Raw genomic sequence first — 12,439 nt, 5'->3', positions numbered from 1 at the left:
TATTTTTAAAGATTAGAAAAAGAAGTTAGTTCATTAATACTTGATGATTTGAGTCATGGGTCTAACAAAAAAGAGTTTTAAGGTGAAACATTTTTTTAAATCTTGGAAGTAATAAAGCGGTAGTGATTCTGTCTAAAGGGAAAACTTGGCAAACAAATCCTGCCATGTTATATCTATGTTTTGTCTACTATTGTCTGTTTTCCTGTCATTATTTTAAAAACACTGCTCTTCATGAGGGGAAAATTACTGGAAACGTGTAAGATAAATTGACATTAATTGGAAATACTATAAAACTAAATACTTAACTCAGCAAGTACGTGTCACTAATTTCTCAGGATTTCACTATAGTCTTTGGTTAGTGCTATCTTACCCTTGTTTATGAATAAAAGAATAGACATGAAACACTATTATATACTTCTCTAAAACTATAGGTAAAAATTAAAACAATATGATCAGTTATCATATTGGTTATCTATATATACATTGAGAAGAAATTTTACATAGGCAAAATCAACAGTTCCCGGGTTTTACCTGCTCCTTTTTCTCTTATGAAATCTCAGACCACTGTGCCACAGCTTTCCATGGCTGAGAGCAAATAAACTTACGCTTGAGTGATGGAAAGGAGTACCTGCGATCGTGTGTTAAGCTACCCAGACACCAGAACTTTGGAGTAGAGTGATGATTTAGGGATAGTTTTGTATCATTCAAGTTAATAGTCCTGTTCTTTACTGAATAATACAAGTAGTATATGATTTTTAAATCCATTGTTAGTGATAGGTTTTTCTGTGAGTGAAAACATGAAGTGGCTGTTTCTAAACAGCCCCCTGTACAAATTACAATACAGTAAATCATATTGTTCTTACTTTCAGTTTTTGTGCAGTACCTGAAGGCAGTGAAAATGACATGCGATTTGTATACTGTGCTTCCTGTATTTGCTATATGCTCAACAACTGGTCTGGCATGGATATGAAAAAGGCTATCAACTATATTAGAAGAAGTATGGTGAGTTATGTTGATAGTGACTCTCTCCTTTAGTTATTATTGCTGATATAGGAGAGCTGGGAGGAGAAGGGGACAACAGAATGAGATGGTTGGATGGCATCACTGACTCGATGGACATGAGTTTGAGTAAGTTCTGGGAGTTGGTGATGGGACAGGGAAGCCTGGCGTGCTGCAGTCCATGGGGTCGCAAAGAGTCGGACACGACTGATGAAAGCTGGGGCATGCCTCATCTCTTCTATTAATAGCAGTAATTTGGAAATAGGGTAATAAGATTGCTTTCTAGGTACATCATATATCAGAATAGCCATGTAAAAATAATCTTCAAGGACAGATTGACTCTTTAGCCATTAAATTTTAAATATAATCTTGATTGTATCCAAAGAAACAATGTCTTTAGTGGAAAGAAATTGGTCAGCCTTGGAAGCAAAAAGCAGTAAAATCTCAAAGTAAATGTTGATAGCCTATCCTAGTAGGGGTCCTTGAGAACTCACAGCCAACGTAAAGGAGGACCATGGTGCCCTTGGTGAGAGTACTCCTGTATATTGGGTGTGAGATGTGGGTTCCTTAAGCCATTTTAAGTAGCAAGAGTGGGCTGACAATGGATTTTTGGATCACTTTTGGTTTCTAAATAGTTTTATGTGTGGTTTTTTTTTTTTATCTAAGGTTTAAGGAGAGTATCAAGTAGAAATGTTTTTCTTTCACACAATATAGTTAGTCTTTTTTTTTTTTTTATCAACAATAGTAAGGAATCCTTAGTCTCAGCTGGAAATATCGTTGCTCTACTTTTTAATCTTTCGTATAAAATCAGAGTAATAGAAGTGCTGCTTCCCAGGTTATTTTACTTACTAAATATGAAATTTTTATTTTATAGATTAAAATATTTTAGGCTGTTAATTCAGCTTTTACTAGTCCATATTTCAGAGTGGAAATGTAAGTTCTTAGAGGAATAGAGTTATTTTTAATTAAATATGTAAATCAGAATTTACAGAATATACAATAGCACAAATTTTTAAAAGCCTCTGGAGGCAGAAAGAACAAACCTTTAAAGAAGTTTTAAGACAAAAGGAGTTTGATGTTATAGATAAAGATGGGTGATTGTTTTGCCAAAAGTTTTACTTTTGTTTTAGATTCAAAGAATTCATTAGCCAAAGAAACCATTGTTACACACATAAACAATTTCAATTTTTTATAGAAAAAAGATAATTTGAAAAGAAATATAAACAATAGAGAAAAGTAACAGTGTATATATACATCACCAGATTGGGCTGAGCTACATCCAGACTTGAACAGCGCTAGGAAGTCCCTTGTTAACAGCAATCTGGAGTCCCAGTTGGGAAAGGGTCCAGGGGAGGTGCATCCACCCACCAGTGAGACTTCAAATCACAGTTTTGGGGTCTCCTGGGTATAATCCTAGGCCACAAGCTGATATCATTATCAGTTTGTATCAATTTGTGTGCAAAAATGTGGGTATGGTTTTACTTTAATCTTTCTACAACGTGGAAAGATTTGTTTCACCTTATGAGTCACAGAATTTCATTAAACCCTCCGAGGAGGGGGCGGAGGTTGCCAGACCCTCAGGGGCTCAAGAATCTCAAGACCTCCCTTTCTAATCTAAAGTGCTGCCTGACTTGCTGTGCTTGCCAGGAGGCATGGAATCCAGGCAGTGTCCACGCAGGCCAGAGGAGGTCAGAGGGCTGCTCTCCTGCATTTGAAGCCCGAACAAGACTTTCCCCTATTTCCCTAACAGTGATAGGCATTGTGGCATGAATAGTGCAAAAATAATACTGCATTCTTGCATTGTATTTGGAGGTACAACTTGTTGATACGTCTTATTATTGGTGATGTTAACTTTGATCACTTGGTTAAGGTGGTGTATGCCAGATGTTTCTCTGTAAAGTTAGCATTTTTTCCCTTTGTGATTATATTTAGTATCTCATGGTGAGATACTTGGAGACTATGTTAATTTCCTGTCCCTCATCAAACTTTTATCCTTTAGTGTTAGTATGCATTGATGATTTTCCAGCTCTACCATTCATTCTATAATTATCAGTTAAAATTCTGCTGCTACAAAAAGCTTTCCTTTCACCTTTATCTATTTACTTATTTAATCAACAGGAACTCTAGATTCCTATTTGATTTAATGGGTTATTATCTGTAACTCATTTATTTTGATGCTGTCCCAGATTCATCCAGCGAAAACCCCTTCATGCAGGCTCTTAGGCCCTTTTGACGTGTCCCGTTCATTTTTGAGCACATCCTCACTCTCTGGCACAAAATATTCCAGGTTCATAGTTTAATTTCCCAGCCTCAGTTCTAAAATTGGTCATTTCTTCAAGAAGTTCTGGTTCTTCTTTTTGAAGGGTGGTGTTTAGAAACCAGGATTTGGGCACAAAATGTGCTCACTGGTACTAGGATGTCATTGCTTCTAGCCCCTCTCTCAGAGGTAGGAAATGTATATCTGTATACACAGACATCCCCCTTACACACATCCACACATTTATATCTATCTATCAAAAACCATGAATTCATGCTAATGAAATCATGAAAGTTGCTGGGTCAGGTCTGACTCTTTCTGACCCCATGGGCTGTAGCTTGCTAGGCTCCTCTGTCTATGGAATTCTCCAGGCAAGAATACAGGAGTGGGTAGCCATTCCCTTCTCCAGGACATCTTCCCCACCCAGAACTTGAACCCGGGTCCCCTGCATTGCAGGCAGATTCTTTACCATCTGAGCCACCAGGGAAGCCCGAGTTCATACTAATACCTCATTTTAATCCAACACCACTTCGCTAAGACTCTTTGCGACCCCATGGACTGTACATGCCAGGTTCCTCTGTCCTCCAGTATTACCCAGAGTTTGCTCAAATTCATATCCATTGAGCCAGTGATGCTATCTAACCATGTCATTCTCTGCTGCCCTCTTCTTTTGCCTTCAGTCTTTCCCAGCATCAGAGTCTTTTCCAGTGAGTCCGCTTTTCTTATCAGGTGGCCAGAGTAATGCAGCCTCAGCTTCAACATGAATCTTTCCAACAAATATTCAGGGTTGATTTCCTTTAGCATTGACTGGTTTGATGTCCTTGCATTCTAAGGGACTCTCAAGTCTTCTCCAGCACCACAGTTCAAAAGCATCAATTCCTGGGCATTCAGCCTTCTTTCTGGTCCAACTCTCACATCCTTACATGACTCCTGGAAAAACCATAGCTTTGACTATATAGACCTTTACAGGCAAAGTGATGTCTCTGCTTTTTGACATACTTATCTAGATTTTTCATTAGCTTTTCTTCCAAGGAGCAACTGTTTTTTAATTTTGTGGCTGCAGTAACCATCCTCAGTGATTTTTGTGGGTCCAAGAAAAGAAAATCTGTCACAGCTTTCACTTTTCCCCCTTCTATTTACCATAAAGTGATGGGACCGGATGCCATGATCTTTGTTTTTTTAACTCCATTGAGTTCATTTTATTTTTATTTTTTTAAATTAGTTTATTTTCTATTTTTTAACTTTATGATATTGTATTTGTTTTGCCATACCATTTAGTTCATTTTAATCTTCCTCTTTTCATTTGTAACTCCCTTCTTGGACAGTGACAAACCTGACTCCTATTATCCAGAATTCATTGGTTCTTTTTGCTTAGAGCCCAGGGGTATATTGTCAGAATGTTATATTTAAAAAACACTTGAGTTTTTTTTTTTTTATTCCCTCCACCACCACCTTACCTCCAACCTTTAGTATGTTTATGTCATTTATTTGAAATAGAGTTGTTTGTTTGGATTCTACTTTAGAATCACCCCCCCCCCAAATCTGGTGATTTTATTTGCTTAATATGTGATATATTAGCTTGCTTCTGAAAGTCAGAATTTAAGTTCAAAACTGTGTGATTCACAAGGGCTTCCTTTATCTTCTGTCTCCTTCCTCTACCTAACTCCCATGTTCACTGCCATGTTCCCATTCACTCTGTAGGTAAATGTTCTCATTAGTTTCTGGTTCATCCTCCTCTCTCACTCAAAAGGGTATTTTTTTGCGTTTTGCTTTTTTCGCTTAACAGTATAGCTTGAAAACCACCCTGTATCAAGTCAAAAAAAATTTTCCTCATTCTTTTTTTTTTTTTGTGCAGTTTTGTAGTACTCCATTATGTGCACATCATAGTTTTTTTTCAACTATTCTATACGTAGGGTATGTATTTTCCTAAGGTGAACAGTGTTGAAACTAATCCTTTCTGCATGTGTGCTTACGTATTGTTGGGGATATATTTTCAAAATAAATTCCTAGAAGTGGAATTGCTTGATCAAAAAGTAAATGCATACCTAAATTTTCATTTCACTCCAAAAATATGTACCAGTTTATATTTCCACCTGCGTGTGAGAGTGCCTCTGTCTTCAGACTCACCAAGAGAACATTGTTGCAGTATTTTTATTTTTACCAATCTGGTGAGTGAAAAATGATATGTTAGTGTATTTCCAAATTTGTGTTTGTTTTATTAGGATTGACATTGACTGTTTTCTTAACTTTAGGGCTATACAAAACAAGCCTCAGGCCAGGTTTAGCCTGCAGGCTCCAGATTACTGACCCCTACTTGTAGTCCATTATTTTTCCTTTTTCTTTAGGTATTGCAATTTTTTTTTTTTCATTTAAGTACTTTATTTATTATTTTTTTTAATAAATTTATTTATTTTAGTTGGGGGCTAATTACTTTACAATAGTGTAATAGTTTTTGCCATACATTGACATGAATCAGCCATGGGTTTACATGTGTTCCCCTTCCTGGACCCCTCACCCACCTCCCTCCCCATCCCATCCCTCTGGGTCATCCCATTGCCCCGGCCTTGAGCATTTGTCTCATGCATCGAACCTGGAATGATGTTCTGTTTCACATATGATAATATACATGTTTCAATGCTATTCTCCCAGAATGTCCCACCCTCACCTTCTCCCTCAGAGTCCATAAGACTGCAATTTTGTATAATTTTCTTTCTTTGCTCATCTTTCATTTCAGCCACTTTCTCTTCAACTCCTTTTACTTACTTCTTTATCTCATTTTTATTCTCTTGGTTGTTTCCAGCCTTTCTTACATGTCCCTTAATGTCTTTTCCTGAAATCATTTAATTTTCTTTATTTCTTCCTACTGTTTATCCTTTTTATTTTTTAACTTTAAATCTCTTTTCATTTCCCAAGTGCTTATTTGAGGGTATACAATTGAGTTTGGGGTGCTTTACTGTAGTTTTCTTTTGCTTTTCACCATACTTTGGAGGTGAAGGCAGGTTTTCCTATACGGAGATGTTTTCATTCTGATCGCTGTATTTTCATCTCAGAGACTCAGAGTTCCTTTGTGTAGATTTGTCTTTTTCTGTTTAGTCATTAGTGAATTTTTCTTTTCTTACAAGAATTCCTAGTTTAGTAAGAGTGCCATCTTTTCAGTGCAGAGAAACAAAGTATGATTTTTTTAATTTAGAGTGTCTTTTTGTTTGTGAAGTGATTGGGGAAGAGTAGTGAGTTCTATGATTTTCTGCTAGGAGAGAGTTCTTTTTTGTTTTCTAGATTCTTGAAGTTTGCTCTTAAGAGTTTTCCTTTATTATCTGATCTTCAAAGGGCCCTTCTTTCTTCCTTTTTCTTCTTCTTCTGTCTTCACCACAGTTATGCCCTTTGAGCGCTGCCACGTTGACTTGCATGCCCTCCTCAGTCCCTTTCCTGTAGTCAGTGCTCAGGATTACCAGAACTCCTGTAGTACAGGCATCCTCGCTTTGACTGGTAACACCAGACTAGATGGTTGTGCAGGCTGAAACCATGCAAAGTGATCTTAATCATCAGTGGGAAAAATGACACTTGTTCTATGACCTTTATAAATTTCTTGCCAAAACATTTAAAACTATTAATGTTACTGTCAGTTATAAATGTATAGAGAAATTTTAATGGGAAACCAATATTTGTTAGTACACTGTAATTTAAAACATTAGCAATATTGAAAAAGTGTAGAAAACTCATAAGGAGTAGTTTGAACAGCATTCTTTGTCTTCTCATTATATAACTTACAGTATGGAGCAGGCATCTTTTCTGTCTTGGTAAATGATTATACTCCTTTCTAAGTTTGTATCAACTTCCAGCATTTTGTCCTTTGCATTGTCATTGCTGTGAAATGAAATACCTCAGAATTCCTTTTCTGTGACATTTTTGCCAACATCACTTCTCTAGAACATCTTCCTTTTCATGATAGCCACTTTCTTCATTCATGTAGATATTTCGCCTTCACTTAATTTTTCTGCCTTCATATCTAGTCTCAAACAGCCAGCACTATCATGATAACTATTTCTTCTATTACCCTGTTTGATTTCAATTTCACTTTCAGTGCTACTGCTTTTCATTTCTTTACTGCACTTTTATCTTTGGTGGCCAGCCTCTTCTTTGGTTATGACTTTTTGCAAAACATCACGTTGGTTATTCATTAAAATACAAGGAAACAGCACAGCCACATACGTTGCTGTGCTGAATAACGTGCAGTGACCAGTTACAGACAGACTATGACAAAGGTGAAGTGAATGTTCATGGCTCGTGATACACGTCTGTTATCTATGTCGTCCTTTGTGGACTGAAGAACTAGCAGCGAGTTTGTACTTTATGCAGTTGCTCATAGTTGCTATACTGTTATTACTGAAATTTGAAGACTACTGTGTTATTGGAATTTGTGTATATTGGAAGAGGGAAAAGCAATCATTTCCTATAATTTCACACTTAAGGAGGCCTTTCCTTTTGAGCCAGTAATTTTAAGTAATCTCAGACAGCCCCCCTCCTCTCTCTTCCTCACGATTCTTCATGAATTGCCCTTGCTCTCTGCAAAAGTGTATCAAGAGTGTGAAATTTGATGTTTCTTTTTCTGTAGACAGGTAATTTGAAGCTTCAGCATGTCTTCTGGCTTTGATAGGGTTTCAGCTCTATGTAGTTGTATTATTCTTTTTTAAAAAATATTTATTTATTTTTAATTGAAGGATAATTGCTTAGTTGTGTTATTCTTATCCTGTTTTGAGTTTGTGGGATATGTGGGGAAATTCATATTTTAGGTAGGGCACCATTATCCTCAGCTAACCAAAAGCCTCAAAACAGATTTGGTTTGTATTTGTAATGTTATATATGTATGAGTATGAAATCCTTATGTTTTCCTTAAACTCATACCTCTTGCAAGTGGAAGAGGAATAAAGGTTGAGGCTTTTTATTGGGTAAAGATTAAATATGTAAGGGCCATCTTTCAACAGTCTATTCTCAGAATGTGCCTAGTGTATACATTTACTGATTCAGCTTGGTGAATAAGACAAGATCAGGTATTTGAAAATGCCTAGATGTATTTCATTGTGGGAAAGAATACATATTTTGAAAGATAAAAGGGAGAGGTAAAGTTAGATCAAGAAGAAAAATTAGCATCATGACAGCACATTTATTTTTTGTTATTTCGGTATTAACTGAATACGTTTTTCTTTTTCAGTCCTATGACAATGGGTTGGCACAGGGAGCTGGACTTGAATCTCATGGTAAGGCATCTTAAAATAAATGGACGTGTGGTTTCTTTTGTTTCTTTAAATAACATCATGGTATCTTCAACATGTAGGACCTCAGAAGTTTGTCTCAGCCCTTGATGCAGCCTGATTATCTTCTTTCCTACTTCTCCCTGTTGACACTGTTGTGCCAACTTGAGCCTCTTCTAGGTCAGTAATCATTCAAAGATTATTCAGACCAGAATGTTCAAACATTATTTTCTAGTAATCTTTTCAACTGTTAGCTGCATGAAAACATCTTGAGAGGATTTAAGAAATTGTTAGAAAACAGCAAGTTTTCCTTTTTGGTGTAATACTAAAAAGCTAGATACAGACTATTGAACATGAATCAATGAATTTGTGAAGCAAAAGACTTTTTTTTACCTTCTTTAATGTAATTCTACTAAGTCGTAGTGATAAAACATTTTTCTGTATGACATATGTTCACTAAATACATTAATACAGTCTCTCTCACATTTTTCCTCAATTTTGGCAGAACCAGAAGAGTGAGCAGTAGTCAGTCTGTCAGCACATCAATAGCCTGAACTCTTTCAAGTGGAAAATTTTCATGTAGAAGAAAATGTACTTCCATGCTCCTTAAAAAGAAAAAAAAAAAAAGAGCTCAGATCAGGGAGGCTTTGTGAGTGAACTCCTTATTTCCTCTTTCTCACAGCCGTGTTTTTGTGCTCACTTGGCGTGTCCATCCCTCTGCTAGCACGGTGGAGTGGACAGAACACAACCATATTCAGGTCCCAGCACTAACACTAGCTGTGCAACTTAGGCTCCTCACTAAATCGCTCAGAGGATTTCATCTTTCTTTGTTAAAGATATGAGGGAAACTGGTTTGTAAACCATAAGACATGTATAAAAGTTTTCTTAAACATAATGCTTGTATTTCCCCTAGGACCTGGTCTCTCGGGTCTCTCCTCCGTCTCTCACGTTTTCACTCCTTCCTTCAGTGGTGTTTGTAGAGTGTGTGTCACTGAGGGGCATATAAAACACTGTCTGGGATTTTCCTCTGAAGCCACACTGTAATTTGGACATCTTAATTCTTGTGTATGCCTGAGTCTCTGTGAGATTGGGGTGGCAATAGGAACTGTGTCACTGGTCATCACCCCTTGGTAAGGAGGAATATGCTTACAGTTGCACAAAGAGGAAATCTGGCATCTGTACAAATGTCTGAGAAGATGAGGTCTGAGCTCTCTTCTAAAGGTTGTTAGTGGGCACCCTGGCTGAGGAGATACTTAGTGCAGGAGACCTGTGGAACAGACACCAGAAAATGGGATTACGTTCTCTGGGATGTGAAACAGAGAGGGCTGCTCAAACCTGATACTCTTTGATGGAAAAAAAAGTCTTGCTGAGTCACACAAGTAGTGATTTTTGAGTCCATTTGACTCAAGTAGGCTCTCACCCAACAAGACCATCATTGATGGACTGTGGTTCATGCCTAAAAGCTTACATTTTCCTTTTACCTCTCTTTTTGGGTTGGTAGGTTTCAGGACTAAAGCTGTAGAGGGAAGGGCTTCCTTCTCAGGGTGCCAGGGTACGAGATACGCTGCAGATGGGTTATAGGCCTGCCAGGCTATTGCTCACTTGCTCCTTGCTCACTCAGCTTTTGGGGTAACCAAGACCTGGGTGTCTAGAGCTCCTCAGGGCACCACTGAGTGTCCTACAAATGTCAGATGTTTTAATGTTCTTGTGTGCTGTGAGGTTAGATAGACTGAGAAGTACTGTTCTAGAAGGCTTTGATATAGCCTCTCTTCCTTGTCTTTTCCCTATCTACACTGGCAAGAGAGACCTCTTTCTAAAGAAGAGCACTGCAGTTTGGGCACTCTGTGAAGTCATTGTGTTTGTTCTCCTTTTTTCCATCAGAGAGTATCAGGTTTGAGCGGCCCTCTCTCCTTCACATCCCAGAGAACATAATCCCATTTTCTGGTGTCTGTTCCACAGGTCTCCTGCACTGCTAAGTATCTCCTCAGCCAGGGTGCCCACTAACATCCTTTAGTAGAGAGCTCAGACCTCATCTTCTCAGACATTTTTATAGATGCCGAATTTCCTCTTTGTGCAACTGTAAGCGTATTCCACTTACTAAGCGGTGGTGACCAGTGACACAGTTGCTGTTGCCACCCCAATCTTCATTTCACATCCTTCAGGTATTAGCTCAAATGATATTTTTGGATAAGCCCTCTATTGAGAATTGCAAACCAACCACAAACACAGCTCATTTTTAGAATTGCAAACCAACCATATATACACATCCCATTCTCTATCTGGAAACCTTTCTCTTATTTGTATGTGCCTTAGTACTCTCTTACTCTTAATGCCTTCGATAACGAAGGTGATTTATTTACAAAATCTTCTTCAACTCAGGCATAATGAACCAAGGTTAGAATCTGGATCATTGTTAGGAGAAATAGTTCTTAAATTGTACTTTAATATAATGATGGGATGTTCTCGAAATTTTTTGAAGCTTGTAGGAATCATTGACCTACAAGGAATCATTTAGCCTTAAAAGCATATTCTAGTTCAGCTCTTGTGCCTGCTTTTTTAGTAATGTTTCTTAATATGCTTACTGTCAGAATGTTACCTGTCTTTTGCTGTTTTTATGTCTGCCTCTTATACTCTTCTAACATGCTACTTTTAACCCAGGTTTCTAGAACTGGTTTTTTAGAATTGATTAGACAGGAACCTCTTAGGAATAAATGTTGATACGGGAGTTTTAGCTTAAAGCATAGACTTTGTAATAACTGTTTGGCTCTTCAGAGTCCAAGCTTACTTCAGAAGTTGTTATTTTCAAAATCTGGTTGTTTGGGCAAAGTAAAGAGTATTTTTATTTTGAATTATTCTGGCTTGCTTGAAAAAATTACACCAATTATTTTCAGTTCAGTTCAGTCGCTCTGTGGTGTCCGACTCTTTGCGACCCCACGAACCGCAGCACGCCAGGCTTCCCTGTCCATCACCAACTCCTGGAGTCCACCCAAACCCATGTCCATTGAGTCAGTGATGCCATCCAACCATCTCATCCTCTGTCGTCCCCTTCTCCTCCTGCCCTCAATCTTTCCCAGCATCAGGGTCTTTTCAAATGAGTCAGCTCTTCGCATCAGGTGGCCAAAGTATTGGAGTTTCAGCATCAGCATCAGTCCTTCCAATGAACACCTAGGACTGATCTCCTTTAGGATGGACTGGTTGGATCTCCTTGCAGTTAAAGGGACTCTGAAGACTCTTCTCCAACACCACAGTTCAAAAGCATCAATTCTTCGGCGCTCAGCTTTCTTTATAGTCCAACTCTCATATCCATACATGACCACTGGAAAAACCATAGCCTTGACTAGATGGACCTTTGTTGGTAAAGTAATGTTTCTGCTTTTTAATATGCTGCCTAGGTTGGTCATAACTTTCCTTCCAAGGAGTAAGCGTCTTTTTAATTTCATGGCTGCAAGCACCATCTGCAGTGATTTTGGAGCCCAGAAAAATAAAGTCAGCCACTGTTTCCACTGTTTCCCCATCTATTTGCCATGAAGTGGTGGGACCAGATGCCATGATCTTAGTTTTCTGAATGTTGAGCTTTAAGCCAACTTTTTCACTCTCCTCTTTCACTTTCATCAAGAGGCTCTTTAGTTCTTCACTTTCTGCCATAAGGGTGGTGTCATCTGCATATCTGAGGTTATTGATACTTCTCTCGGCAATCCTGATTCCAGCTTGTGCTTCCTCCAGCCCAGCGTTTCTGATGATGTACTCTGCATACAAGTTAAATAAGCAGGGTGACAATATACAGCCTTGACGTACTCCTTTTCCTATTTGGAACCAGTCTGTTGTTCCATGTCCAGTTCTAACCATTGCTTCCTGACCTGCATACAGGCTTCTCAAGAGGTAGGTCAGGTGGTCTGGTATTCCCATCTCTTTCAGAATTTTCCACAGTTTATTG

General features: G+C 38.1%; 1 protein-coding gene across 4 annotated transcripts in view; it reads left to right on the top strand.

Annotated features, from left to right (window-relative positions):
* The window catches only part of PGGT1B (protein geranylgeranyltransferase type I subunit beta), a 52,772-nt gene that overhangs the window by 27,822 nt on the left and 12,511 nt on the right, over window positions 1-12,439 (top strand). For 3 of the 4 annotated variants that reach the window (XM_081513672.1, XM_081513671.1, XM_081513674.1), the window contains exons 5-6: window positions 870-1,002; window positions 8,466-8,511. In XM_081513672.1, coding sequence (XP_081369798.1) covers window positions 870-1,002; window positions 8,466-8,511 — 179 coding nt within the window. The remainder of the gene's footprint in view (window positions 1-869; window positions 1,003-8,465; window positions 8,512-12,439) is intronic. The other variant, XM_081513673.1, reaches the window with a different exon arrangement.

The sequence above is a fragment of the Giraffa tippelskirchi genome, chromosome 7 (assembly GCF_054371585.1).
Source record: "Giraffa tippelskirchi isolate mGirTip1 chromosome 7, T2T-mGirTip1v1.2.pri, whole genome shotgun sequence".
In the NCBI taxonomy this organism is placed as follows: domain Eukaryota; kingdom Metazoa; phylum Chordata; class Mammalia; order Artiodactyla; family Giraffidae; genus Giraffa; species Giraffa tippelskirchi.
This window is presented reverse-complemented; position numbering and strand designations above follow the sequence as displayed.